General features: G+C 34.0%; 1 protein-coding gene across 8 annotated transcripts in view; it reads left to right on the top strand.

Moving 5' to 3' along the window:
• Positions 1 to 26,799, top strand: part of STXBP5L (syntaxin binding protein 5L) — a 428,205-nt gene that overhangs the window by 316,416 nt on the left and 84,990 nt on the right. For 5 of the 8 annotated variants that reach the window (XM_046003923.1, XM_046003921.1, XM_046003916.1 and 2 more), the window contains 2 exons: positions 3,464 to 3,615; positions 5,490 to 5,561. In XM_046003923.1, coding sequence (XP_045859879.1) covers positions 3,464 to 3,615; positions 5,490 to 5,561 — 224 coding nt within the window. Of the gene's footprint in view, positions 1 to 3,463; positions 3,616 to 5,396; positions 5,403 to 5,489; positions 5,562 to 26,799 lie in introns of all 8 variants that reach the window. The other 3 variants (XM_046003924.1, XM_046003920.1, XM_046003919.1) reach the window with 2 other exon arrangements.

The raw sequence follows: 26,799 nt of genomic DNA, 5'->3' as shown, positions 1-26,799 counted from the left end.
GCTAAATGAAACTGAGATAAGGAATCTACCTAGTAAAAAGTTTAAAATTATGGGCATAAAGATGCTAATCAAACTTGAGGAAAGAATAGATGAACACAGTGATGCCTCAACAGACAGAAAATATAAGGGAGAGCCAATCAGTACTGAAGGATATAATAACTGAAATGAAAAATACACTCAAGGGAATCAACAGCAGATAAGATGCTGCAGAAGTACAAATTAGTGATCTAGAAAACAGGGTATTGGAAATCACCCAAGCTGAACATCAAAAAGAAAAAAATTTAAATTGAGAATAGTATAAGAGACCTCTGTGACTTCAAGGTTACTAACATATTATAAGGGCTACAGAAGAAGAATGAGAGGAAGGGGCAGAAAATTTAATTGAAGAAATAGCTGAAAACTTCCCTAACCTGAGGAAGGAGACAGATATTCATGTCTAAATCTCACAGAGAACTCCAAACAAGAAGAACCCAAAGAGGCCTACACTAAGACACATAATAATAAATGTCAAAATTAGAGATAAAAAGGGGGTTTTGTTTGTTTATTTAGGCACAGTAAACTGGGTACATTTATTAATATTATCTTAAGGTTTGCAGGGTAGAAAATAGTTTCTATCTCAAGGTCAACTGCACCAATTGTTAGCAACTTCCTATGGAGCTTTTTTTTTTTTATGTTCAATTAACCAGCATATAGTACATCATTAGTTTTTGGTGTAGTATTCAAAAGCAGCAAAAGAAAAGTAACTAGTTATGTACAAAGGAACCCCCATAAGGTTATGAGGTGATATGTCAGCAGAAACCTTGCAGGCCAGAAGATAGTGGCATGACATATTCAATGAGCGGAAAGGAAAAATACATACAACCAAGAATACTCTACCCAGCAGTTTTCATTCAGAATTGAAGGAGAAATAAAGAATTTCCCAGACAAAAGTTAAAGGAGTTCATCACCACTGCCCTGGCCATATAAGAAAAGTTAAGGGGACTTCTTTAAGAAAAGAAATGGCCATAACTAGAAGTAAAAATTATGAAAGACAAAACCTCACAGGTAAAAGCAAAGATACAGTAAAGGTAGTAGATCAACCACTTACAAAGCTAGCATAAAGGTTAAAAGACAAAGTAGTAAAACCAATTGTATCTGTAATAATACTTAAGGGATACACAAAATAAGAAAATACAAAATATGACGTATACTTAAAATGTGGAGGGGTAGAATACAAATATAAATCTAATTGTTTCACATCATTTATCAAAAAGGATATCTTTCTTCTGAATTGTCATGGCACTTTCGTCAAACATCAGATGACCATTTATGTGTGTTTATCGCCACTCTTCTGTTTCATTAAAATTTATTTTTTTATCTTTATTTGAATACCAGTCTGTTTTATTCCTGTAGCTCTAGAGTAGGTTTTCCTCCCCCTTCTCAAATACCTGCAATATATATTTTTTAAGATTTTATTTATTTATCTGAGAGAGAGAAAAAAGAACAGGGCAGGGAGGAGCAGAGGAAGAGGAAAAACAGACTCCCTACTGAGCAGGGAGCCTGACACAGGGCTAAATCCCAGGACTCCAAGATCATGACCTAAGCCAAAGGCAGACACTTAACTGACTGAGCAACCCAAGTGCCCCTATTTACTAAGTATTTTTAATATCCTTGTTTGCTACTTTTGTCATATGTTTCAATTCTGTTGATTTTTTTTTCCTCTGGTTACCAGTCATGTTTTCTCAATTCTATATATGCCTGCTTCTTGTTATATAGAGGACATTGTGAATTTTACATTATGGTGGTATTTTGTTGATTCTTTTTAATAGTGTTGGAGATTTTTCTGGAAGGCAGTTATGTTATATGCCTGCTACTTGTTTTATAGAGGACATTGTGAATTTTACATTATGGTGGTATTTTGTTGATTCTTTTTAATAGTATTAGAGATTTTTCTGGAAGGCAGTTATGTTATTTAGAATCATGTTTCTAAGCTTTTTTTAGGGTGGGGTTCAGAAGAGCCTTTAGTTCATGGCTAATTTGTCCACACTACAAAAGTGATACTACTTATATCTGGGTTTGGTGTTTTTGTTTTTTTTTTATGTATTAGAAGATCTCGGCAGTTTGGCTGGTAGTAACATGAAATATTTTCAGCCTTGTGTAAGCTTTGGGAATTGTTCAGCTTTTTCTCTTTGGTGATTCTTTCCTGAGCCTGGGGTAGTTACTTTACATGGATACTCGAGAGAACCATTCTATAAATCTCTCTGGTGTACTCTTTCTATGCAGCTCTCATTTCTCTGTATTTTAAATTCTGGCTGCTTTCACATTATCAGACTCTGATCTCTTTCTCCTCAATTCAACATGACCATCACTGATGTTTCATTTTCCTGTGCTCTAGCCTGGGAAATCTCTCCATTCACTAAGTTAGGAAAATTAGTCTAAATTAAAATAACTAAGTGGCACAGTTGGTTAAGTGACCAACTCTTGGTTTCAGCTTAGGTCATGACCTCAGGGTATAAGATTGAGCCACACATCCAGCTCCACACCAAGCATGGAGTCTTCTTATGATCTCTCTTCCTTTCTCTCTGTCCCTCCTGCTTGTGTTCTCTCTGTCTCAAATAAATAATTCTTCAAAATGCCTGCTTAGTAGAGCTGTTTTAATTTCTCAGAAGAAATTAATCAAATCGTGTTTGTCTTTTAATAAGTAGGACAAATAAAGAATAAGAGTAAGAAAATTTTAATTTTTTGTGAATGAAAATTGTATCTGTTTATATCTAGTATGGTATCAAAACCTTAGATATAAAAAGTTAATTTTATGTAACATTTTGCATTAAATACATACTCTCTGTTTAAGAAGAGACATAATTTGGAGCCTAACAATTCTAATTTTATTTTAAAAAGGCATCTAATTACATACCTAATGATCTATAGCTATTAAAGTGTGCCATTTCTTTTTTTTTTTTTTTAAGATTTTATTTATTTATTTGACAGAGAGAGAGATCACAAGTAGGCAGAGAGGCAGGCAGAGAGAGAGGAGGAAGCAGGCTCCCTGTGGCGCAGAGAGCCTGATGTGGGGCTCGATCCCAGACCCCTGAGATCATGACCTGAGCCGAAGGCAGCGGCTTAATCCACTGAGCCACCCAGGTGCCCCAAATGTGCCATTTCTTGATGTATTTCCCCATTGCATAGCAAAAAGATTTTATATGATTCTAGTATAAAAATATAAGGCCAAGTTTAAAAGCAGATTGGGAAATCACTACTTAACTAATAAAATTGATGATAAACTATGACTGCAGGGGTCATGGCTACTATACAAGATTAACCTATCCTATGTAAAGGCATGATATCCTTCCTGACATTATACCAATCATGATCTAACCTCCCCAACCCTAAGGCATTACTCTCTAATTATCTTATTTTTATTCAAAGATAAATAATAAATAATAATTGCTGTGATACATTCTAGTTGCATTTTTTTTTCTCTCAGAGTTGCATTTGGGAACTGCAATGGGTTGGCTGTGGTGGATTTTATACAGAAGACAGTACTGTTAAGCATGGGGACCATTGACCTATATAAATCAAGTGACCTATACCAACGTCAACCACGGTCTCCTCGAAAAAACAAGCAGTTCATTGCAGGTAGGAGATCAAACAAAATGGTTATGAACTTGATTATTTCATCTGTTTTTTTACCTTTAGATTTCTTATCTTTTTTCCTATGATACTGTTCAAATGCATGACAACATAAATTCAACACAATTTATAATATGTAAGTAAATTTGGGCAGAAATGTAGTGAGACTATTTGAAAGGTAAAGGAAGTGTTTAAACTTCAATTTGTTGTCAAAGTTAGGAAGCATCTCAAGTTTCTTAGGTTGAAATCCTAAGAAATAAGAGAAAATAAGCTATTAAATATAAAAATGTTATGAAAATCAGGTTCTGTAGTTGAAAATTTTGTTTGCAATGGTTGTATTTAACAGGATAGTTTTCTCCGAATATAACTGGACTCTTTAAAAATATAATTTTAAGTATTTCACTATTTTTAATTTTTTAAACTCTGTATTTTAGCTGTCACCTTTCCTTATAGGATGGTGATTTTCTCTGAGGCATTTTCACAAATGCAGTAAACATTATTATAACATTTTAAAATGCTATGAAAGGTAACAGTTTGCTTGACAAGATCAATGAATTTGTTTAACTATAAAAGAAAAACATATAAGGTTAATTAAGATATAAGCAGAAATATTTTCTATATAATGTCAAATTTTGATATGCTAAATTATGCAAAGGTAACTGAAATTTCAATATTTATCCAAATAGTTGACTTTGTAAACAGACAAAATTTTGTATATTTTCTGTCCACTGACATACTATAGTTAATAAAAAATTAGTTGAGCCCAAAGATTTGCAGATGGAAATACATCTATTGTATTATGTGTTTCATTCTATTAGATTTTGTTTTTTTATCAGCTGATTTTAAAAAATCAGTTGATTATTGAAGCATTTATTAAATATACTAATGTAAAAAATGTTTTAAACTAGAAACATAACATGATAGTAGCTGTTATTTTCTAAATATCAAATGTGCCAAACTTAACATTGGAATGTTGTAATGTTTCTTTTTTGACTAATGAAAAATTAACTTGACATACCCTTTTTGTTATTTTTTTTTTTTTAATAAACATCATCTCTTTCCACATTGCTAAATTAGACCCTTTTCAGGAGCACAAAATTTCTCCTTCAGAAATTGGAGTCTGTTTTTTATTAGTGATCTCAGCTTTTAGCAATATTTTAGGAATGCTAGAAAGTTCAAATTCTATAGGTTCTGCCTCTACTATTTCTGACTTTTGAAAAGAAGGCAGAATAAGAGAAATTGCACACGCATATACCATAAGATTCCCCCATTGACTGGGAAAGAGAACACCGATTTTTTTAAAGTTTAGGACTCTGGGATAGGAAGATATTAGGGGATAGGAGGCAACATTTGTATGCTGAAAGCAAAAACTGAATTAAAAAAGCTGTGGATCCTATGACAGCATCTAAGTTACTTACTGGATATACACAATGGGATGACAAGGTTTATATTGTGACAAGCATCATAAAACTATTACTTAATTTAAACTTATTGAGACTTAATTATGATTAGAGCTTAGAATTTTGATGACTTTAAAATCAGGAAAAAAAGATAAAATCATAAACTTTGTTCATATTTAGTGTATAAAATCACTACAATGAGTACTCACTTTATGTTATAAAAATAAAATATGACATATATTCTTACAGGATATTTGATTAAATAAAATTATTACAACACTTTCATCATTCATCTATCACCTCTTTCTAACTAATTTATTTTTTAATATCTCTTTTCTAATTTGATTACCTAAACTTGCTGCAATTTCTTCATCTTGGCTGTTCTAGATTCTGGTATGATATCACTTCCTTTCACTTTAGACTATTTTTCTCTCTTTCCTCTGCCTGCTGCTGATGCTGATGTTCTGGCATGTTCCAAAGACAACTTTTGCATGCGTGGCCTGTCTAACCTTTATCCTGATTTAACGAAACGGATCCGTACTTCTTATCAGAGTAAGTTCTATAAAGGTTAGGCAAATAGCTTTTTAAGTCTTATTGCCTGATTAAACCCATACATCTGTGCTTAGTAATGTGTTTTTAAAAACACATTCAGCATGCATGCAAATTTTTGTTTTGTTATGGAAGCACAACCTGATAATTTTAACAAGTATGTAAATACTTCAAATAGCTAATGTCATATATCCATTTATTCACACCCATTACTCCAGTGTTTATTTCAAACCATGCAGACCACATTCTCTTAATTCAAGAGTCCCTGTCTTCTGTTTTGAGGAGGAAGAGCCATGGTGTTCTTATAAGCAGTAAGCTTGACATTCCAGTATCAATAACAATTGATTGCTTTCTTGTTTTGGAAACCTTGTGCCTCTGGCCATTTATAAAAGTGTTCTAACAAGGGCCACAATGTTTTCTTTTTCTAAGGAATTAGATTTCTTAGAATTAGCTAAGTATTCCAAATTTTGATGCTTTTTATTAAAATAGAATACACAAACACACATTTGTATAGTGACTTTAGGTACCAAACACTATGAATTTGGGGGAATTAAAGTCACAAACTAAAAAGTCAATAGTATTAACATTTATCATAGTAGAAAATGCAAATTTGAAGATGGTGAAGTAAGCGATTCTATAAACTAGTGTGGAAAGAATGGAGAAAGAAGGTATGACTGTAGGTGCAGATGATACTAGTGATATCAGGGGCAAACATTCATTGATGAGAAGACATTTACAATATACTGATCAATGTTACGTTTTAAAAAAGCAGGTTGCTTAATAATATATGCGATGGCTTCATATTTGTACAAAAATATATATGTGTACATACATACACACACATATACATATTATTTGTATCTTGAATTTCTTCAGACTTCACCTCACCAGTTTGTAGATGGTTAATGGGATCACATCATTTATAATAACATAAAACATTATCTTTCTGTCGCTAAAGATACTCAATCCCTGTGAAATCTTAACATATTTCTGGGAATGCCCATAGGGTACTTTATTTTTCATCATCAGTATCCTCTAATTTTCTACTCTAGCAGAATACCCCTTTGGGATGCTTTTCACTGTCTCTGCTCCTTTGGATTTGTGATAGGACACTGATATCTATGTTGACTTCTACTACTAAAACAGAACTTGTTAGGTGTTATAATATTCTTGACACCTGAAAATTACATGAAATTTTAGTTTCCATAAATAAAACTTTATTGGAGCACAGCCACACTGATGTTTTACTACTACCTATGGCTACATCCACACTACAATGGCAGAGTTGAACAGAAATCATATGACCCATGATACTCAAAATTCTTACTAATTTCTCTTTACATAAAAAATTACTTGACTTCTACCCTAATTCTATTCTTTCAAACCCATTTCCCGCCACATAAGAAGTTTCAGCCGAAACTTTTCCTGTACAGAATCTCCAGGTGGTTTAACATGCATACTCGAGCTTCTGAATCCCAGTTTAGCCTTCTCAAGGTTAGATGCCCCCAACATTGTGTGTGTGTGTGTGTGTGTGTGTGTGTGTGTGTGTGAGAGAGAGAGAGAGACCAACAGACAGAGAGAGAGAGAGAATCCATCTATACAAATAGAAAAAGCTTCCAAACATGAGATTGTGTATTTTCAAAGTTCTTCTTTTAAATTTTATGTATTTTCTGATATTTCTATAATAAACATGTAATGTTTTTATAGTAAGAAGAGAAATTGTATACTGAGGACAAGAAGCAGGAGCAGACTTTTAATCAGAATTCTACAGTATCAACCACGATATAAAGGTTAAAGAAGTTCTAAGACAGGGTCCCTTACTTCTAACCCTTCAATAATCTTATACTGCCTTCGGATTTAAGAAGCAAAGTTTTTAAACATTCAGGGTACTCTAAAATATAATTCCTATCTACATTTTCAAATGAATTTCCTACTACTCTTCCATAAAAACACTCCCCTTAAGCCAAATATATATATCTTGCTACTCTTATAATTTATTCATATCATCTCCTCTCTGGAAATGCCCTGCTCAAATTTTACTTCCTATTGTAAACACTTCCTGCTCCCATCAGAGTCCTGCTGAGCCAGTTCCTTTATTTAAATTCCTATAGTGTTTAAGTTTGTATGTGGAAGTATGTGAACCAGTTAGTACTTAGCATAAATTCATTTGTATGTTTAGTTACTTTTAATGCATATGCTCTACCTTTCCAAATGCATGGCAAGAACCTGAAGAGTAGATCTCAAATTCTTTATACCCTCTACACCTGACACAAATATGTGCTCAGTAACTAAATTATGGTTAGGACAGAACACTTAGCTGGCTCTTTTTGCTCATATGAATAGCCAGAGGATTTTTCATATTTGACAAGTGAGAGCAGAAATAGCTTCTGTAGTAACTGGGTTCACTGGAATTCTGCAAAACAGATAATTTCTTCTAAGCAAAGATCTGAAGTGTTAAGACAGAAGTAAAATCAAGTTCTTAGAAGACCATTAAAAGATCCTCTATGTCCCTACCAGTGAGCTCCTTAGGAGCTCAGACAAGCCGTGAGATTTGAAATCAAATTTCTTTTAAGTCTTCTCTTGATAATCAGTATCCTATATTTTGATAAGGGACTGATTAATGACTTGATGGTATATCTTAGAATATGTCTTAATTAATTTTATGAAAATTTTCTTTCAATTTATTTAATCATATAACCTGATTACATCTTTATAGTTCCTCCTTATTATTATAGAGGCTATTTGGCCAATTTCATGAATTGTTTCCTAATTTTCAGGAAAGCATATCTGCATTGTCCCTATTTGGGGAAACTTAACCCACTTCCTTTGAGTATCTATTCTATTCTAGGGCTGTGCTCAGCAATTTGAATCAGTGTTATATTATTCAATGGTCATTGTAACCTTTTAAGGCATAGAGATATCTTAGATTCCTCTACAGATGACAAAAATGAAGTCAAAAGATATTAATTTCCCAACGTTACAATTAGTGGGAATTAAACTTACACCTATCTGATGCCAAACAGACTTCATATGCTTTCCTTTGTATTATTCAGTGTCTCTAAGTATCTGAAAGTTTCAGGGTCATTGGAAATTAATTACGTTATACTATAATCAGGAACCACTTTTTTTCCAGTTTTTATCCACAATCAATAAAATAATATATTCAAAAATGAAACAGTTCAAAATTATTTCTCACAGTTGAGGAGACTGGACAAGGTGATCTCTGAAATCTGGCTCTTATATTTTGTTATATCAGTTTTGCTCTCAAAGTGATCCACATTCTATTTTGAATTTTATGCTTTTCATTTCTGGAGAAACACCTCAATTTCAGTCTTGTCCTGGGCTCTTTCACTGATCATTTTGTACTGTAGTTTAGGTTCCAAGTAACTACCCCACCAAAACCTTATTCCATCTGAAAATCTTTCACATCATAGAATAATAAAACTCTATAACTCAAAGGAAGCCTCTGTATTTGACAGACTATGATTGTGAAGCCAGTGAAATGATTTGGAAAGAGCAACAGGCATAGGGTCAGAAGGTTTATACCAAGTTCTACTTTTTCTAATAAACTACTCATTACATCTGAAATCTCTGGCAAGTCACTTAACTTCTCTGAGTTTCTTTTTCTCCTATATAAAGTAAAAATTCATAGTCCCTACCTCCCTTTGAGACTTATGGAATTTTTCTTGGTTAATGTTTTTAAAAACATTTCTATAAATAACAGACATTATTATTATTATAAAAGAAAAAACGAAGCCACAGACAGGTTACAGAACTTTTCTAGAATCACAACCAGTCTATGGTAAGACTCATACCCAGTTGACTGCCTCATAGTCTAGTGTTTTTCCTACTTATGAAAATGACAGAAATTTTGCTAGTTAGAGAATAGTAGTATCCTGTTTGAACAAAAAGGAGTTTTTAAAAGTGGGCTTATTGTAGAACATTGCCAAACTTGCTTGCACATCAATTCCTTAGTTATGTAATGGGAGACTCTTAAGAAAATCTCAAATCTATCTATAGATATTTTCCTACTTTCACTGCATGGTTTTTTCCAGAATGTAGGAAATGGTAATAGATGCTAGAAACACAAATAGAAGCATAAATAAAAATTTAAAGAAAAGGGGAAGATAAGAATAAGAAAGAACTAGCAAAAAGAGGCAAATAAATATTTTTTAAAAATTGGAAAACATCAAAAATGGAGGAGTAAAACAAAGAATAAGAAAAGAAGGAATGCCCCAAGAAACAAAAATGAGCAAAAATTATGGTAAATAATAAATGGGAAAAGCTCATTCATTCAAAAAAATATTAAGCATCTTCTGTGTCATACATTTTTCTAGGCACTAGATATATTGTGATGAGTGAAATAATTATGTTCTCTTTCCTCAATTTATACTAGAAAACATATAAAGAATCCATAGATGTATTGTTACAGTTGAAAAAAAAGATATCAATGCTATCAAGGAGAAAAATGAGATAAGGGGGGAAAGGTGAACCTGTTTTTGAGAGTGTTATGACAGAAGGGCCTGAGAGGAAACATTTAAGTGAAGCTTTGTGGGAATAAGAAGAAAATAGACAATGTTTTAGACTTACTCTTCAGAGGAAGGAAACAGAAAAACAGGCCCACTTAACCTCTAGCCTGAAATAAACAAACAAAATAGACATAATAAGTGAAACTATGCTTTTTTTAAGACACAGAACATTAGGCAATGAAATACAGTAATCTCTGACAAATAGGAAATAAAAAAAGTGAACCCTAAAACCACATGTTTACTGCCCCAAGAATTTCTAGACTGCAGCAAAGGAGGAGGGGAAACCTAGGAGGAAATCTGTTGACTCCTGGAGTTGAAGAGATGGAGATGAGAAACCAGGGAAATGAAAGCAGCTAGAGTTTACAAAGAGGAATCCAGAAACCTACAGAGTTTCATCTTCAACAAAGTACTGATCAGCACATAATTATTATGAACTAACCAGAGAAAGAGCCATCCGAAGGATTAAAGGAAACAGTGCCCAGCACCCTAAGGAAATAGTGCCTATTCCCTGCAGCCAGACTAGAAAAAACTTCTAATTCACATCCACTTCTGGCTAACATTGTACGGGAAATTCTAGCCAGTGTACCCAGACAAGGAAAAAAAGTTATCTAGATTGAAAAGAAGTTAAATCATCTTTTTTCATAGATGACATTATTATCTTTAAAGAAATCTACAGAAAACTTCTAAAATTAATAAATGAGTTTAACAAAGTGCAGGATATATGGTCAATGTACAAATATCACTTTATTTCTACATACCCACAACAACAACAATCTGAAATTGAAATTTGAAAATATCATTTATAATGGCATCAAATATATGAAACAATTAGCTGTAGTAAGACAACAGATATGAAAGACCTATACACTGAAAACCAGAAAACATTGCTGAGAGAAGTTAAAGAATACCAAAAATGAAGAATTACACAATGTTAATGTTTCAGAAGACTCAATATTAAGATGTCAATTCTCTCCAAATTGATCTGCAATTCAATACAATGCCAATAAAAATCGAGGAGACTTTTTTTTATTAAGATTTTATCCATTTATTTGACAGAGAGGGAAAGAGCACAAGCAGGGGGAGCTGCAGGCAGAGGAAGAAGCAGGCTCCCTGCCAAGCAAGGAGCCCAATGCAGGACTCAATCCCAAGACCCTGGGATAGTGACCTTTGCCAGAGGCAGAAATCCAACCACCTGAGCCACCCAGGCACCAAGGAGGCTTTTAATAGAAATTGACAAACTGATTCTAAAGTCCATACAGAAAGACAAAAGATTTGGAGCCAAAACAGCTTCTGAAGAGGAACAATGTTGGAAGACCAATACTACCTGGTTTCAAGACTTAAAAATAAAATAAAATAAAAAGTAAAAAAAAAAAATTGGCGTTAATGAATAGTTTAATGTTGGTACAAACACAAATAGATCAGTGAAATTTAATAGAGACTTCACAAATACACCCACACATATATGAACAGCTGATTTTTGACAGAGGTGCAAAGGCAGGTTAGTAGAGAAATGAGAATCTTTCCTGCAAGTGGTATTTAAACAATTGGATATCCTTGTGTAAAAAATTAATTTTGATCAATACTTTGTGGTAAATTTTTTAATTAACTTATAAATAGATCATGAGCCTTAATATAAAATCTGAAATTATAAAATAAAATTAAAAAATAAAAATAAATAAAATCTAAAATTATAAATGTAGAAAAAAGGAGATTTTTGTGACACTGGGTTACACAAAAGATTTTTAAATAACATACCAATAACTTAAACAATAATAACAATAATATACTTCATACTCCATAACAATAATAATACTTCATACAAGAACATATGACTACATTGGACTTCTTTAAAAGTAAAAATTTCTACTCTTCAAATGACACTGTTATGAGAATGAAAAATTACACCACAGACCAGGAGAGAATATTTGCAATGCATACATCTTATAAGGGATTTGTATCTGAAATATACTTTTAAAGTTCTAAAAACTCAATGATAAAGCAAACAACCCAATAAAAATATGGGCAAAAAAATTGAATAAACAGTTCACAAAAGAAGATACACTAATAATAAGTAAGCATATGAACAATGAAGGAAATAACAAAACTAAAAGAAAACCTTCAGAATGGGAGAAGATATTCACAAATGACATTATGATAAAGGCTTAATATCCAAAAATCTATAAATAACATATAAAATTCAACACCCAAAAAACAAATAATCTAGTTTAAAAAAAGACAGAAGACATGAATAGACATTTTTCCAAAGGAGACATCCAGATGGCTAACAGACACATGAAAAGATACTCAACATCACTCATCATCAGGGAAATACAAGTCAAAACTGAACTCTAAAGAGATATTACCTCACACCTGTCAGAATGACTAAAATTAACACAGGAAACAACAAGTGTTGGCAAGGATATAGAGAAAAGGGAAGCTTCTTACACTGCTTATGGGAATATAAACTGATACAGCCATTGTGGAAAACAGTATGGAGGTTCCTCAAAAAGTTAAAAATAGAATAGAAATAAAACAGAAATAGAAATAAAAATAGAATAGAAAAAATAAAAATAGAACTACCCTACGGTCCAGCAATTACTAGGTCCAGCATTACTAGGGATTTTCCCAAAGGACACAAAAATACTGATTCAAAGGGATATATACACCCCCATGTTTATAACATCAACAATAGCCAAATTATGGAAAGAGCCCAAATGTCTATCAACTGATGAATGGATAAAGATGCAGTAAATATGTACAATGGAATATTACTCAGCCATCAAAAAGAATGAAAACTTGCATTTGCAATGATGTGGATGGAGCCAGAGTGTATTATGTTAAGGGGGAAATAGGTCAGAGGAAAACAAACGCCATATGATTTCACTCATATGTGGAATTTAAGAAACAAAACAGATGAACATAGGGGATTTAAAAAAAAAGAAGAAGAAAACCATAAACCAGACTCTTAACTATAGAAAACAAACTGAGAGTTACTGGAGGGGAGCTTGGGAGGGAGGATGGCTTAAATGGGTGATGGGTCAAGGAGAACACTTGTGATGAACACTGAGTGTTGTATGTAAGTGATGAACCACTAAATTCTATACCTGAAACTAATATTACACTGTATGTTAACTAACTGGAATTTAAAAAAACTTGAAAAATAAAGGGAAACATTTAGAAAATCAAATCTAGCTAAATGTCCAAAATGACTGAACAGGGAATATTTGGGAAATGTAATGATGGTCCTTTGTTATAATTCAATCAACAAATTAAAGAAGTAAACACTAAAATATAAGCATATGAAAAGATACTCAACATTCATCATTAGGAAAATCAAATTAAAACTACAAGGAGATTAGGAAAATCAAATTAAAACTACAATGAGATATCATTATACATCTGTTAGAGTGGCTAAAATTTAAAAAGATTGATCATATCAAGTATTGGCAAAAAGTGGAAGAAACAGAGCTCTCCCATTCTACCTTAGTTGGCAGGTTCTTAAAGATTTAAACATACATTTATAATATGAGGTCATCATTTTATATTTATTTACCCCAGGAAAGCTTATGTCAATACAAAGACATTCATAGCAACCAAACACTGAAACATCTGTAGTAGTCAAAAATAACTAGAATCTCCACATTAGGTAAATAGATAAATAAATTTTTATATCCACTCAGCTGTTTACTAAGCAATGAAAAGGAATGCACTATTTCCTTTTTTTAAATGTTTCAAGTTTTTATTTAAATTTTAGTTAGCGGAGGTGCCTGGGTGGCTCAGTGGGTTAAGCCTCTGCCTTCGGCTCAAGTCATGGTCTCAGGGTCCTGGGATTGAGCTCCGCATCGGGCTCTCTGCTCAGCGGGGAGCCTGCCTCCTCTCTGTCTCTGGCTGCCTCTCTGCCTACTTGTGATCTCTGTCTGTCAAATAAATAAATGAAATCTTTAAAAAAAATTTAGTTAGCATATAGTGTAAAATCAGTTTCAGGAGTAGAATTTGAGATCAATTATATAACACCCAGTGCTCATCACAAGTGCCCTCCTTAATGCCCATCACCCAGTTATCCCATTCTCCCCCTCCCACATCTCCCCAGCAACCCTGTTTGTTCTTTATAGTCTCTTATGGTATGCCTTCTTTTTTTTCCCCTACGAGTGCGCTATTGAGAAGTATTGCACCATGGATAAATCTCAGAATAACTACACTGAGTTAAAGAAACCAGGCAAAAGGGCGTGCATATTGTATGGTCATTAATATAAAATTCTAGGAAATGAAAACTAATGTATAGTGACAGAGAGCAGATCAGTAGTTGTCTGGGGATAGAAAGGGGCACTTAAGGGAAGGGCTGGAAGGAAGGTTACAAAAAGACACAAACTCTTGGGCATGAGGGATATATTTATTATCTTGATTGTGGAGATGGTTTCACAGGTGTATGTGTATGTCAAAATTTACCAAATCATATTCTTTATAAACATATAAATTAAACCTCAGTAAAGCTTTCTTCAAAAAAGGATTAGCCGGGGCGCCTGGGTGGCTCAGTGGGTTAAAGCCTCTGCCTTCGGCTCAGGTCATGATCCCAGGGTCCTGGGATCGAGCCCCGCGTCAGACTCCCTGCTCTGCGGGGAGCCTGCTTCCTCCTCTCTCTCTCTCTGCCTGCCTCTCTGCCTAGTTGTGATTTCTCTCTGTCAAATAAATAAAAAAAATATAAAAAAAAAAAAAAAAAAAGGATTAGCCACATAACCAGCAGGGAGCAGTATATTCCGAGCAGTGAACACCTATAAGCAGGTTCGAAGGTGGTAAAGACCTATCTTCTAGAAATAGAAGGCCAAGGAGTCTTGGAGTGTAGTAGAAAGCTGTTGAGAAAAAAAATGAGTTAGGATTTTGATGATTATATGGGCTGGGACATGATTATACATGTTTCTGAGTCAATTATAAGAAATTCCATTTTATTTTAAGCAGGGGAATGATATGTTTTATGTCTTAAAAATATCATCCACATTGCTGCATGAAGAAATTATTGTGGAACAAAAAGAAAAAAGAAAAAAAAGCTAGTATACCATTTAGGAGGCCAGTGTTATATTCCAGGCAAGAAAAGAAAGTGGCTTTAACTAGGGTTTTAGCAATGTTATTGTAGAAAAAGGATAGGCCCAAAAATCATTAGTACTTACAGAGCTACTAATTATAATTCAATGTGGAAGATCAGAGAATGGAATCAAAGATTCTTCCAAGATTTGGGCTTGAACTGACTGACATTGATTGTGTCACAAAGGTGAAGCTAGGGTTAGGGTTGAGCATGGTAATAAGGAAGAATATTTCAGTTTTAGATATGTTAAATTATGGTATGTCTGTCATTTGTCCAAGTGAAGATGTCAAGTGGACAAGTAAACAAATCTGACATGGGAATAGATGAAATTACCTATGTAGGGAAGAGAAGAGGAAGAGTGGGAGGGAAGAGGAAGATTATGGATAGAGACATCAGGAATTTCAACATTTAAATTTCAAAGGAAGAGAAGCAGCTGCACAGAGGACTTGCCGGAGAGAAGAGAAAAAAATGGGGAGACTCTTGTAGAACCCAAAATAAAGGGGAGCGTTTCACAAAATGGTTAGCCATGTCAAATGCTGCAGATAGGAAAAATAGGATAAGCTTAGAAGAATGACTAGTGGATTTTGCTCTGTGACTCTTTAAAAAGTAGTTAGAGAAAAGTATTAGGATAGAAACCAAAATTATATTAGAAAGAAGAATGGCAAGTAAGGAAACAGAACAAGTAGATAACTTTTTTAAGATCTCTTATGAAGGAGTGCAGAAAAATAGGTGAATACCTGGACTGGAATAAAGGGTTAAGAGGAAGAAATATTTGTGCTTTCATTTTAGATAAAGAGCATATTTTAAAGTTAAGGTGAATACGGAATGATACCTAGAGAAAGAGAGATTGATGATAAGGGAGAGAAGGGATACCTAAGGAGCAAAATCCTTAAGAAAGTGATAGGGGATGGGAATCAGAAAATATGTACAAAGATTAGTTAATAGGCGGCTTTCGTTATTGTAATAGGTACATAAAAGAAAAGGAAAGATTTATAGAATGGGGGATAAATTAAAAAACGTATGATTGGTTAAACAAGGGCTCTCATATCTCTGATTTACAGATCTATATTTTAGTAAGTTTCCTTTCTTTTTGAAATCAGTGTTACAGTGTAAATTTTTTTACCTCAAAACTTTGTGCCAGGAAGCAACTACATTGAACTGTAGTAGATAAAATATAAGGTTTCTTCTTTTAAGCAAAATGAACACAGAAAAAAAGGCAGGGGAGTTATTACTTAGTAATATGTGTGAGTTTTCTAGAATTTACTTAATGATCTCAGTGTGAGTCAAACAAGTAAAACAAACCAATATAATTAAACAGTAGTGGTTCTCAACCAGGAATGATTTTGTCCCTGACAGGAAATTTGTCAATGTGGGGAGATATTTATTGCCTTCACAATTAGGGGAGGGGTACTCTACTGACATCTAGTAAGTAGAATGCCAGTAAACATCCTATAATATACTATTCCATAACAAAAAATTATCTCACAGAAATGTCAATCATACTGGAAAATATTCAGACCAGAGCATTTATTTGGTAAATCATAATTTGGTAAGAAAATCCCCCAAAGTGTATACTAGTTATATGCATGGAGACACTTGCATACTAGTTATATGCATGGGTATTAGTCCCCTAAAACATACTGATATTTTATTTAACATTCACAAGCTGTTACTTCAAATACTATCTTAATCATATTATACACTAAGATACATTAAAGGTATACAGGAGACCCTTAAACAGTGTGAGTTAGAAGTTTGTGCTTGTGCAGTCAAAACTCTGTGTTTAACTTTTGACTCCCCAGGAACTTAACTACTAATAGCCTACTATTGACCAGAAGCCTTTCCAAACATATTTTGCATGTTATATGTGTTATATACTGTATTCTTACAATAAAGTCCACTAAAGAAAATATTATTAAGCAAATGAGGAAGAGAGAATACATTTATAGCATTATACTGTATTTATTGAAAAAAATTCATGTGAAAGTGGAGCCATACAGTTTAAACCCTTGTTACACAAGGGTCAACTCTATACTCTTAGAAATTTTAAATAAAAGTTGATATAATTCACTATAACCAAAAGAGTTTTGTCCTCTGATATTCAGTGATTTCCCATAAAATTTCTGTATCTGTTCTCAACCAGGATTTATTATATATTTTCTAATGAATCACTGTATACATCTTCCAAGTATAGTCAATTTGTTTTACTATATTTACATATCAGACATAACTTTCTCCACCTTATCTTTGGGAAATCTCTTTGAGAAATCTCACTGTAATCTTGGGAGAAGCACATTTGGCATGTACTCTGAGCATTTCACTGGATACCTACTAGTATCGATAATAGATTAATTAGTCTCACTAGTTTTAACTCTTTTGGTCTTCCATGTCTTCAATCCAGCTTTCACAGTATTTCCAAGATAAAAGTGAGGGATCCAGATAAAGTGTTGAAAGACATGAAAGTTCACTCCCATGGAAACAACAATGATGACAATAACAATAAAACCCTGTGATAAATATAATGATAAAATTAAAAGCATAATTTTCTATGGATATATTAAAAAGTGGTGGATTCAAGAAAGCCTTTATTGAATGAATTCCAGAGTGAAAAGAACCACTCGTAGATGAGCAGAAAGCTGTAGGTGCTTCCATACCTGGGCACAGATGCAGTGACTGGGCACAGATGCAGAAAAAAGTGGCCCTTCTATAGATGGATGGACTGCAAAGAATAGGAAAAGCTAGAGTTCTACATTTAGTAAAAATATTTTAATATAAAGGTAAATAGGGGCTCCTGGGTTGCTCATGCTTTGTCTCCCTTCAACTCAAGTCATGATCCCAGAGTCCTGGGATCAAGCCCCTCATTGGGTTTCCTGCTCAGCGGGAAGCCTGCTTCTCCCTCTCTCACTGTCTCTCTCTCTGTCAAATAAATAAATAAATAAATAAAGTCATTTAAAAAAAACTAAAAAATAAAGGTAAGTAAATTTGTTGTTGGCAGACCTGTACAACAAGATACGGTAAAGGAGGTTTTTAAGCTGAAGGAAATAATACCAGATGGACATTTAGATATATAGTAAGAATGAAAAACATTGGAAAGAATAAATATGTGGGGAAATATAAAAGATTATTTTGTCTTTTCTTAAAATCCCTGAGTTCATTTAATTTTTGAATTAAAAACTAACTGTATTATGTGGTTTACAACATGTAGAAGAAAAATATATGACAATAGTAACAAAGGATGGGAAAGACATAATGTTATAATGTTATGTTTCTTTCATTATAAGAGAAATGGTACAATAATTAAAAGTAGATTGTGAGAATTATAGATGCATATTATAATCCCTAGAACTACTAAAAAAAATAAATAAAACAGGTGTAGTTAAGTAGCCAAAGAGAAGATAAAATAGAATATTAAAATATATTTGTTTTTCTCAAAGGACAGAAAGGAGAAATAGTGGAAAAAAGAACAGAAGGGCAAACTGAAAAAAAATGATAGATGTAAACCTAACTATATCAATGATTATATTATGCTAAATGTAAATGGAGCAAACACCAATGTAAATGGAGCAAAGCCCCCCACAAAAAGGCAGAAATTGTGAAATGAGATATAAAAAAAAAAAAGACCCAACTATATGTTGTTTATAAGAGCTGCATGTTTTGAAAGTAAAACAAGGGGAAAATAATTTTATCAAAACCCTAAACTCAAGAAAGCTGATGTAACTATAAGATAAAGTAGACTTCAAAACAAGGAGATAGGCAGTTCTAATTATAAAAGAATCACTTTATCAGAAAGGTATAGAAATCCTATACAAGTACAGACCTAATAAGAGATATTCAAAACATAGAAAGCAAAAAAGGAAGTGAAGGAAAGAAACAGACAAACCTACAATCATAGCTGGGGATTCATCATTTCTCCTCAGTAACTGATTAAATAAATAGACAGAAATTGTTGTGTATAAAACTGTTAAGCAACTCTCTTCACCAAATTAACCTAACTGAAGTCAATAGATGCCTACACCAATCAAAGGAAAATATGCCTTTTTAAAAAAGTAGACATCGAGGGGCACCTGGGTGGCTCAGTGGGTTAAAGCCTCTGCCTTCAGCTCAGGTCATGATCCCAGGGTCCTGGGATCGAGCCCCACATCGGGCTCTCTGCTTAGCTGGGAGCCTGCTTCCTTCTCTCTCTCTGCCTGCCTCTCTGCCTACTTGTAATCTCTATCTGTCCAATAAATAAATCTTAATAAATAAATAAATAAAAGTAGACATCAAATATTCACATGTATAATGGAGTCTAAAGGACTGAAATCAAGCAGAATATGTTTTCTGGTCATAAAAAAAATTAAGTTAGAAATTATTAACAGAAATATGTCTTAAAATCCCCAAATATTTAGAAACTAGGAATCTCATGACTTAAAAAACAAATCACAAAGAAACTTTAAAGATTTTTTTTTTTAAAGATTTCATTTATTTTTTTGAGAGAGAGTAAGCGAGAAAGAAATAGAGCATGAACAGGGGAGAGGGAGAAGCAGACAACCCTCCAAGCAACAGGTGCCTCAGTTTTAAAATATTTTTTTTTTAAGATTTTATTTATTTATTTGACAGAGATCACAAGTAGGCAGAGAGGCAGGCAGAGAGAGAGGAAGGGAAGCAGGCTCCCTGCTAAGCAGAGAGCTCCATGCAGAGCTGGATCCCAGGACCCTGGGATCATGACCTGAACCAAAGGCAGAGGCTTTAACCCACTGAGCCACCCAGGCACCCCAGTTTTAAAGTATTTTTGAACTGAAAGTATAAACACAAAATACCAAAATTTGTAAGCTGTTGCTTAAATAGTACTTAAGGGAAAATTTGGAACATAAGTGCATATATTAGAAAAGAAATTATATCAAATCAATAATCTAAACTTTGTTGAAACACTAAAAAAGAACAGTGTAACACAAAGTAAACAGAAGGAAGGGAATAAAGACAAAAGTGAATGAAATAGAGGGCAAACAATAAAGTAGATCAACAAAAACACAAGATCTTTACTTAATCTTTAATCAATATCACAACTTCAAAGAAACTACTAAGATCTTTAAAACCCTAGTAAGACTGATCAAGAAGAAAAAAAGTAAATAACTAATGAAAAAGAGGGCACTACTACGAATTTTCTATAAACATTAAAAATAATAAAGACTAGGAACAACTATATGCCTATAAATTGACAGAATAGGTAAAATTAAGAGACTTCTTGAAAGAAAAAATTATAAAAACTGACACCAAACACACTGGAAAATATAAATAGCTTTCTATCTTTTAAAAAAATTTGAATTCAAAATTGAATACCCTTGGGTGCCTCGGTGGCTCACTCAGTTGAACATCTGCCTTTGGCTTGGTTCTTGATCCCAGAATCCTGGGATCCAGCCCCCAGATGGGCTCCCTGCTCAACAGGGGCCTGCTTCTCCCTCTGCTTTCTCTCTGTATCTCTCTTAAATAAATAATAAATAAAATCTCTTTTTTTTAATACTTTATTTATTTGACAAGAGGTCACAAGTAGACAGGCAGGCAGAGAGAGAGAGGGAGAAACAGGCTCCCCACTGAGCAGAGAGCCTGATTCGGGGCTCGATCCCAGGACCCCGAGATCATGACCTGAGCCGAAGGCAGAGGCTTAAACCACTGAGCCACCCAGGTGCCCCATAAATAAAATCTTTTTATTGGGGCGCCTGGGTGGCTCAGTGGGTTAAAGCCTCTGCCTTCCGCTCAGGTCATGATCCCGGGCTTCTGGGATCGAGCCCCGCATCTGGCTCTCTGCTGCTTAGCAGGGAGCCTGCTTCCTCCTCTCTCTCTCTGCCTGCCTCTCTGCCTACTTGTGATCTCTGTCAAATAAAGAAATAAAATCTTTAATAAAATAAAATAAAATCTTTTTAAAAAAAATTACCCACAACAAGAAAACTGCAGGCTTCAAATAACTTCACTGATTAATTCTACCAAACATTTGAAGAGGAAATAACACTAATCTTATGCAGTTTCAGGGAATAGAAAAAAGAAAAAAAGGAAATCATTCTAACTGCTTATCTGAAGCCAGCACAATGCTAAAAATTAAAACTTGACAAACTTAAGGGAAAGTATAGGCCCATCTCACTTATGAGCGTAGATGCAAAAATCATATATGAAATATTAGCAAATGGAAGACAAACATACGTAAGAAAGATAAAATGTCATTGCCAATGTAGATTTATCCAAGGAATATAAATTTAATATTTGAAAACCAATCAATGCAGAACACCTGATTAACAAAATAAAGGAGAAAATTATATCACCTCAATACATGCAAAAAAAAATTGTCATCAGTTGACACTTCTTTAAAATAATCACTGGAAAATAAGGAATATAATATTTCTACAAATGAATAAAGACCATCAATGAAAATCCTACAAATAACATCATGCTTAATTGTGGAATATTGGACGTTTTTCACTAAAATTGGTAACAAGGCAATGATGTCCACTCTCAGTCCCTTTGTTCAACATTGTCTTTGATGACCTAGTGCAAAAGCAAGATAAAAAACAATATGTTTAATGTTTACAAAGAAAATATTTAACTTTATTGACCAATGATATTATCGTATATTGAGGAAACCCAAAGGCATCTACAAAAAGCTATAAAAACTGTATGTGAATTTAGCAACATTGAAGAGTACACAGTATACAAAGTCAATTATCTTTCTACATAACAAAAGGAAACAATTAAGAAATGTATTTATTTTTAAAATACCAGGTACGGAATAGATTTCCAAATGGCATCTTGAGGAACACCATGGACATATTCTCCAGAGAAAACATAAAACCAGTGAAAACTATTTTTTTAACAAAATAATTACTTAAAATCTCTGGAAATTGTCTTAAGAGGAGATAGAAAAGAAAGAAACATTTATTCAAAAAAATCTGACACTTGGCAAAAAGTGACTCTTTGACACTGAGCCACAACTTGCTTTGTACCTCTCCTGCCCTTAGGTTGCCAGCATTTCTCATCCCCTCCAACTGCAAGTTGAAAAGGACAAATTCCTGGTGAGTCTGGCCAAAATGTCAAAGGCTCCTCTTCCCTGTCAATGCCCCAGTCATAGGACAAAATGTCTACCCCAACCATAGCAAGCCAAAATGCTGAGTCCCTGACTGCTCTCACTCAGCTTGCTCATAGAATAAATGTTTCATGCCAGAAAAGTAAATCTGGGAAGGCCAGAGTTACCACACCTGCCCAGAATCCAGACTAGTGGCTCAGAGGTTTTGCCTAGAGGAAGAGGCAGTCTATAAGACAGGGAACTCTGAAGCTCTCCCCAAAGGAACTAGCTTTATCGAAACACAATTTGGGGAAGTTCAAGCCTAAGGATGCCTCAAAACCAATAACGTATTTGGTGGAAATCAAGTAAGAGATTGGTAGCACTTCTTAATTAAGAGTAACCAGTTAGACCATAGGTGAGCTGCTCACCCATGAGAACAAAGAAGAGACAACTAATACCCCTCCTGAGATTTGAACAAACCTTGAAGACTGGCTTCATATATGGCCTCTGCCTAAATTGGATTAGAATATTGAATAATATATATATCCTGGGGCATTGTCAAAAACAATAAAACATTCACCTGGCTGTGACTGTGATATTTGATAGCTAGATTTGGTATCAACAGAGAGACCAGGGAAAGAGACAAGGAGACCACTTTTAAAACTATTGCCATCCCAGGTGACTGTATGCACACTGAAGTTTACACCCTCTGATAAGCAACATCAAAGTCTTCACAATGAAGGGAAATAAACTTCACTAGAATAGTCTAGCCCAGTCATTAAACAAGCAAACAAACAAACAAAAACCTAGGGGGAGGGAGGGCATCAGTAATCAATATCCAGAATTACTGTACTATGTTACCTAAAAATGTCTAGTTAACAACAAAATATTTTAAGACATGCAATGAAACAGGAAAGTGTGACTCATTTACCAGAAAAACAAGACAACAGAAATTGCCTCTAAAAGGGCCCAGATGTTGGATTTAATCTCATAGCAGCCATGAAAAATTTTTAAGGAGCCAAAGACACCATGCTTAAAGAAGGGAAACTATGATGATAATGTCTCATCAAATAGAAAATATCAACAAAGAGACCAAAGTTAGAAAAAGAAGCAAACAGAACTATCTTACACCATTCACAAGAATTAACTCAAAGTGGATTTAAGAGTGGAACATAAGGTACAAAAACATAAAAATACTAGAACAAAATTTACATACATGTCTTGTCAGTACATTCCTTGACTGGGTGTTGGCAATAATTTTTTGGATTTGACACCAAAAGCAAAGGCAACAAAAACAAAAATAATTAGGACAATATCAAACGAAAAAGCTTCTGCAGACCAAAGGAAAACATAAATGAAATGAAAAGGCAATCCATTAAATGGGAGAAAATATTTAAAAATTATATATCTGATAAAGGGTTAATATCCAAAATATATAAAGAATTTATGCCACTCAATGGCAAGAAAAGAAAAGAAAATTCCAAGTAAAAAATGAGCAGATGATCTGAACAGATATTTTTTTCAAAAAAAAGACAAGCAGATAGCCTACAGGTACATGAAAAGTTGCTCAGCATCACTAATCATCAGAGAAATGCAAATCAAAACCAAAATGAGATATCATCTGACACTTGTTAGAATGGCTATCACTAGGGGCACCTGGGTGGCTCAGTGGGTTAAGCCTCTGCCTTCAGCTCAGGTCATGATCTCAGGGTCCTGGGATCAAGTCCAGCATCAGGCTCTCTGCTTAGCAGGGAACCTGCTTCCCCCCACCCACCCCTCCTCTCTGTCTGCCTCTCTGCCTCTTGTGATCCCTGTCAAATAAATAAAATCTTAAAAAAAAAAAAAAAAGAATGGCTATCACTAAAAAGACAAGAAATAACAAGTGTTGGCAAGGATGTAGAGGTAAGGAAACCTTTGTGCACTGATGATAGGAATGTAAATTGGTATAGCCATTCTGAAAAACAATATGGAGTTTCCTCAAAAATTAGAAATAGAACTACCATATGATCCAGCAATTTCTCTTCTGGGTGTCTATGCAAAGAAATAAAAAACTAACTGAAAAAGATAAATGCCACCCCCATGTTCACTGCAACATTATTTACAATAACCATAAATGACTCTTAATCTCACAAAACAAACTGGGGGTTCCTGGGGGGAGGTGGGATTGGGAGAGGGGGAGCGGGCTATGGACATTGGGGAGGGGAGGCGAACCATAAGAGACTATGGACTCTGAAAAACAACCTGAGGGTTTTGAAGGGTCAGGGGTGGGAGGTTGGGGCAACCTGAGGGTTTTGAAGGGTCAAGGGTGGGAGGTTGGGGGAACAGGTGGTGGGTAATGGGGAGGGCACGTTTTGCATGGAGCACTGGGTGTTGTGCAAAAAGAATGAATACTGTTACGCTGAAAAAATAAATAAAATGGAAAAAAAAAAAAAAAGATATGGGAACAACCTAAGTGTCCATCAGTGGATGAACGAGTAAAGAAAATACAGTTGAGTTACACACACACCCACACACAGACACACAAACACACACAATATTCAGCCATAAAAAAGGAAATCTTGCCATTTGCAACAACATGGATGGACCTTGAGAGCATTATGCTAAGTGAAATAAGACAAAAACAAATACCATATGATATCACTTATATGCGGAATCTAAAAAAGAATAAAGAACAACAAAAATGAGTATAAAAATACAGAGGACAGACTGGTGGTTTCCAAAGGCAGAGAGTGGAAGGTGAGTGAAATGAGTGAATGGGGTCAAAGGAAAACAAGAACCAAGTACAATATGTGAAAAGAAAAATTCACTAGAGGCACTCAACAGACAACCTGAACTGGTAAAAAACAGAATCAGCAACTGGTGGAACTGAAGGTAGACTGATAGAAACCATGCATTCTAAAGAAGAGAAAAAAAATTTAGGGTGGCTTAAGTGTACCAACATGTCCATAATGAGTACTGGAAGGAGAGAAGAGGAGAGAAGCAGAAAAATATTCAAAAAGATAGTGGCAGAAAACTTCCAAAATATGATGAAAACCATTAACGTATATGTTCAAAAACTCAGTGAACTTCAAATAGGATAAATATGAAGATATCCACACCCAGACACATCATAGTACAAATGCTGAAAGACAATAAGAAAATCTTGGAAGAACTGATAGAAAATGACTTGTCACATACGAGGCAACTCCAGTAGGATTAACAGTTCATCAGAAACAATGGAGGCCTGAAGCAGGACAACATAATCAAAGTGCTCAAAGGAAAAAAACTAAAGCCAAGAATCTTATATTCAGCAAAATGATCTTTCAAAAATGTAGATGAAAAAATGATATGCTTTACAGGAAATACTAGAGAAAGTTTTCTCAGGCCATAAGAAGGTAAACACTAGATAATTTGAATTCCCACAAAGGAAAAAAGAACATTATTAAGGTAATTATGTAATTATAAATAGTGTAAATAGACATTTTTCATGTCTTAATTGATTTAAGACTCATTTATAAAAAATGTATAAAATTGTATTGTTGGGCCTTTAACATATAGAACTGTAATATGTTTTTACATAACAGCACTAAGGAGGTTATGGGAGCAAAGCTGTATTTGAGTAAGCAGATGAAACCAGGTGGATTGATCACAATAAATGAAGAGAGCTAGAAATGGTAAATTAGAAAGTTAATACACAAACTTTATAAATGTAATTTTTGCTTTCTTCCTTCTCTCAGGTTTTATAAAAAACAAAGTTATATAAAGTAATTATAATTTATTGGATTTCTAACACATAGGGATATAATATGTATGCCAACATAATACACATAAAAGGGAAGGAGGAAATAGAGCCAAAAAAGAGTAACATTTTTATATCCCCCTGGAATTAAGTTAATATACATCTGAAGTAGATTTTGGTAAATTAAGATGTATATGTTGTCTTAGAGCCATTACAAAGAACTCCAAAAATATGGCAGAATTATTAAAGAAATGAATAAATTGCACAAGAAGATACTTACTTAATGCCAAACAGCAATAAAGGAAGATTAGAGGAACAAAAAAGACATGAGACATACAGAAAGCCTAAAGTAAAATGACAGATGTAATCCAACTATATCAATTACAACATTAAATATGGATAGATTTAACAATCCAATCAGAAGGTAAAGATTGTTGGACTAGAATTTTTTTTTTAACTTTTTTTTTTTTTTTTAATTTATTTGACAGAGAGAGATCACAAGTAGACAGAGAGGCAAGCAGAGAGAGAGAGAGAGGGAGGGAAGCTGGCTCCCTGTTGAGCAGAGAGCCCGATGTGGGGCTCGATCCCAGGACCCCGAGATCATGACCTGAGCCGAAGGCAGTGGCTTAACCCACTGAGCCACCCAGGCGCCCCTAGAATTTTTTTTTTAAATGAAGATTTAACTCTATGCTGTCTGAAGGCATAAAGATACAAATAGGTTGAAAGTAAAAGGATAGAAAAAGGTCATGCAAACAGCAAACATAAAAAAGCTGTAGTTAATATCAGGCAAAACAGATTTTAAAGCAAAAAAAGATGTTACTAGAATTAGAGACATCTAAAATGGAAAAATGGTCAATCCATCAAGAAGATTTAACAATTATCAACAT

Source organism: Meles meles, chromosome 4 (genome assembly GCF_922984935.1).
Source record: "Meles meles chromosome 4, mMelMel3.1 paternal haplotype, whole genome shotgun sequence".
Classification (NCBI taxonomy): Eukaryota; Metazoa; Chordata; class Mammalia; order Carnivora; family Mustelidae; genus Meles; species Meles meles.
This window is presented reverse-complemented; position numbering and strand designations above follow the sequence as displayed.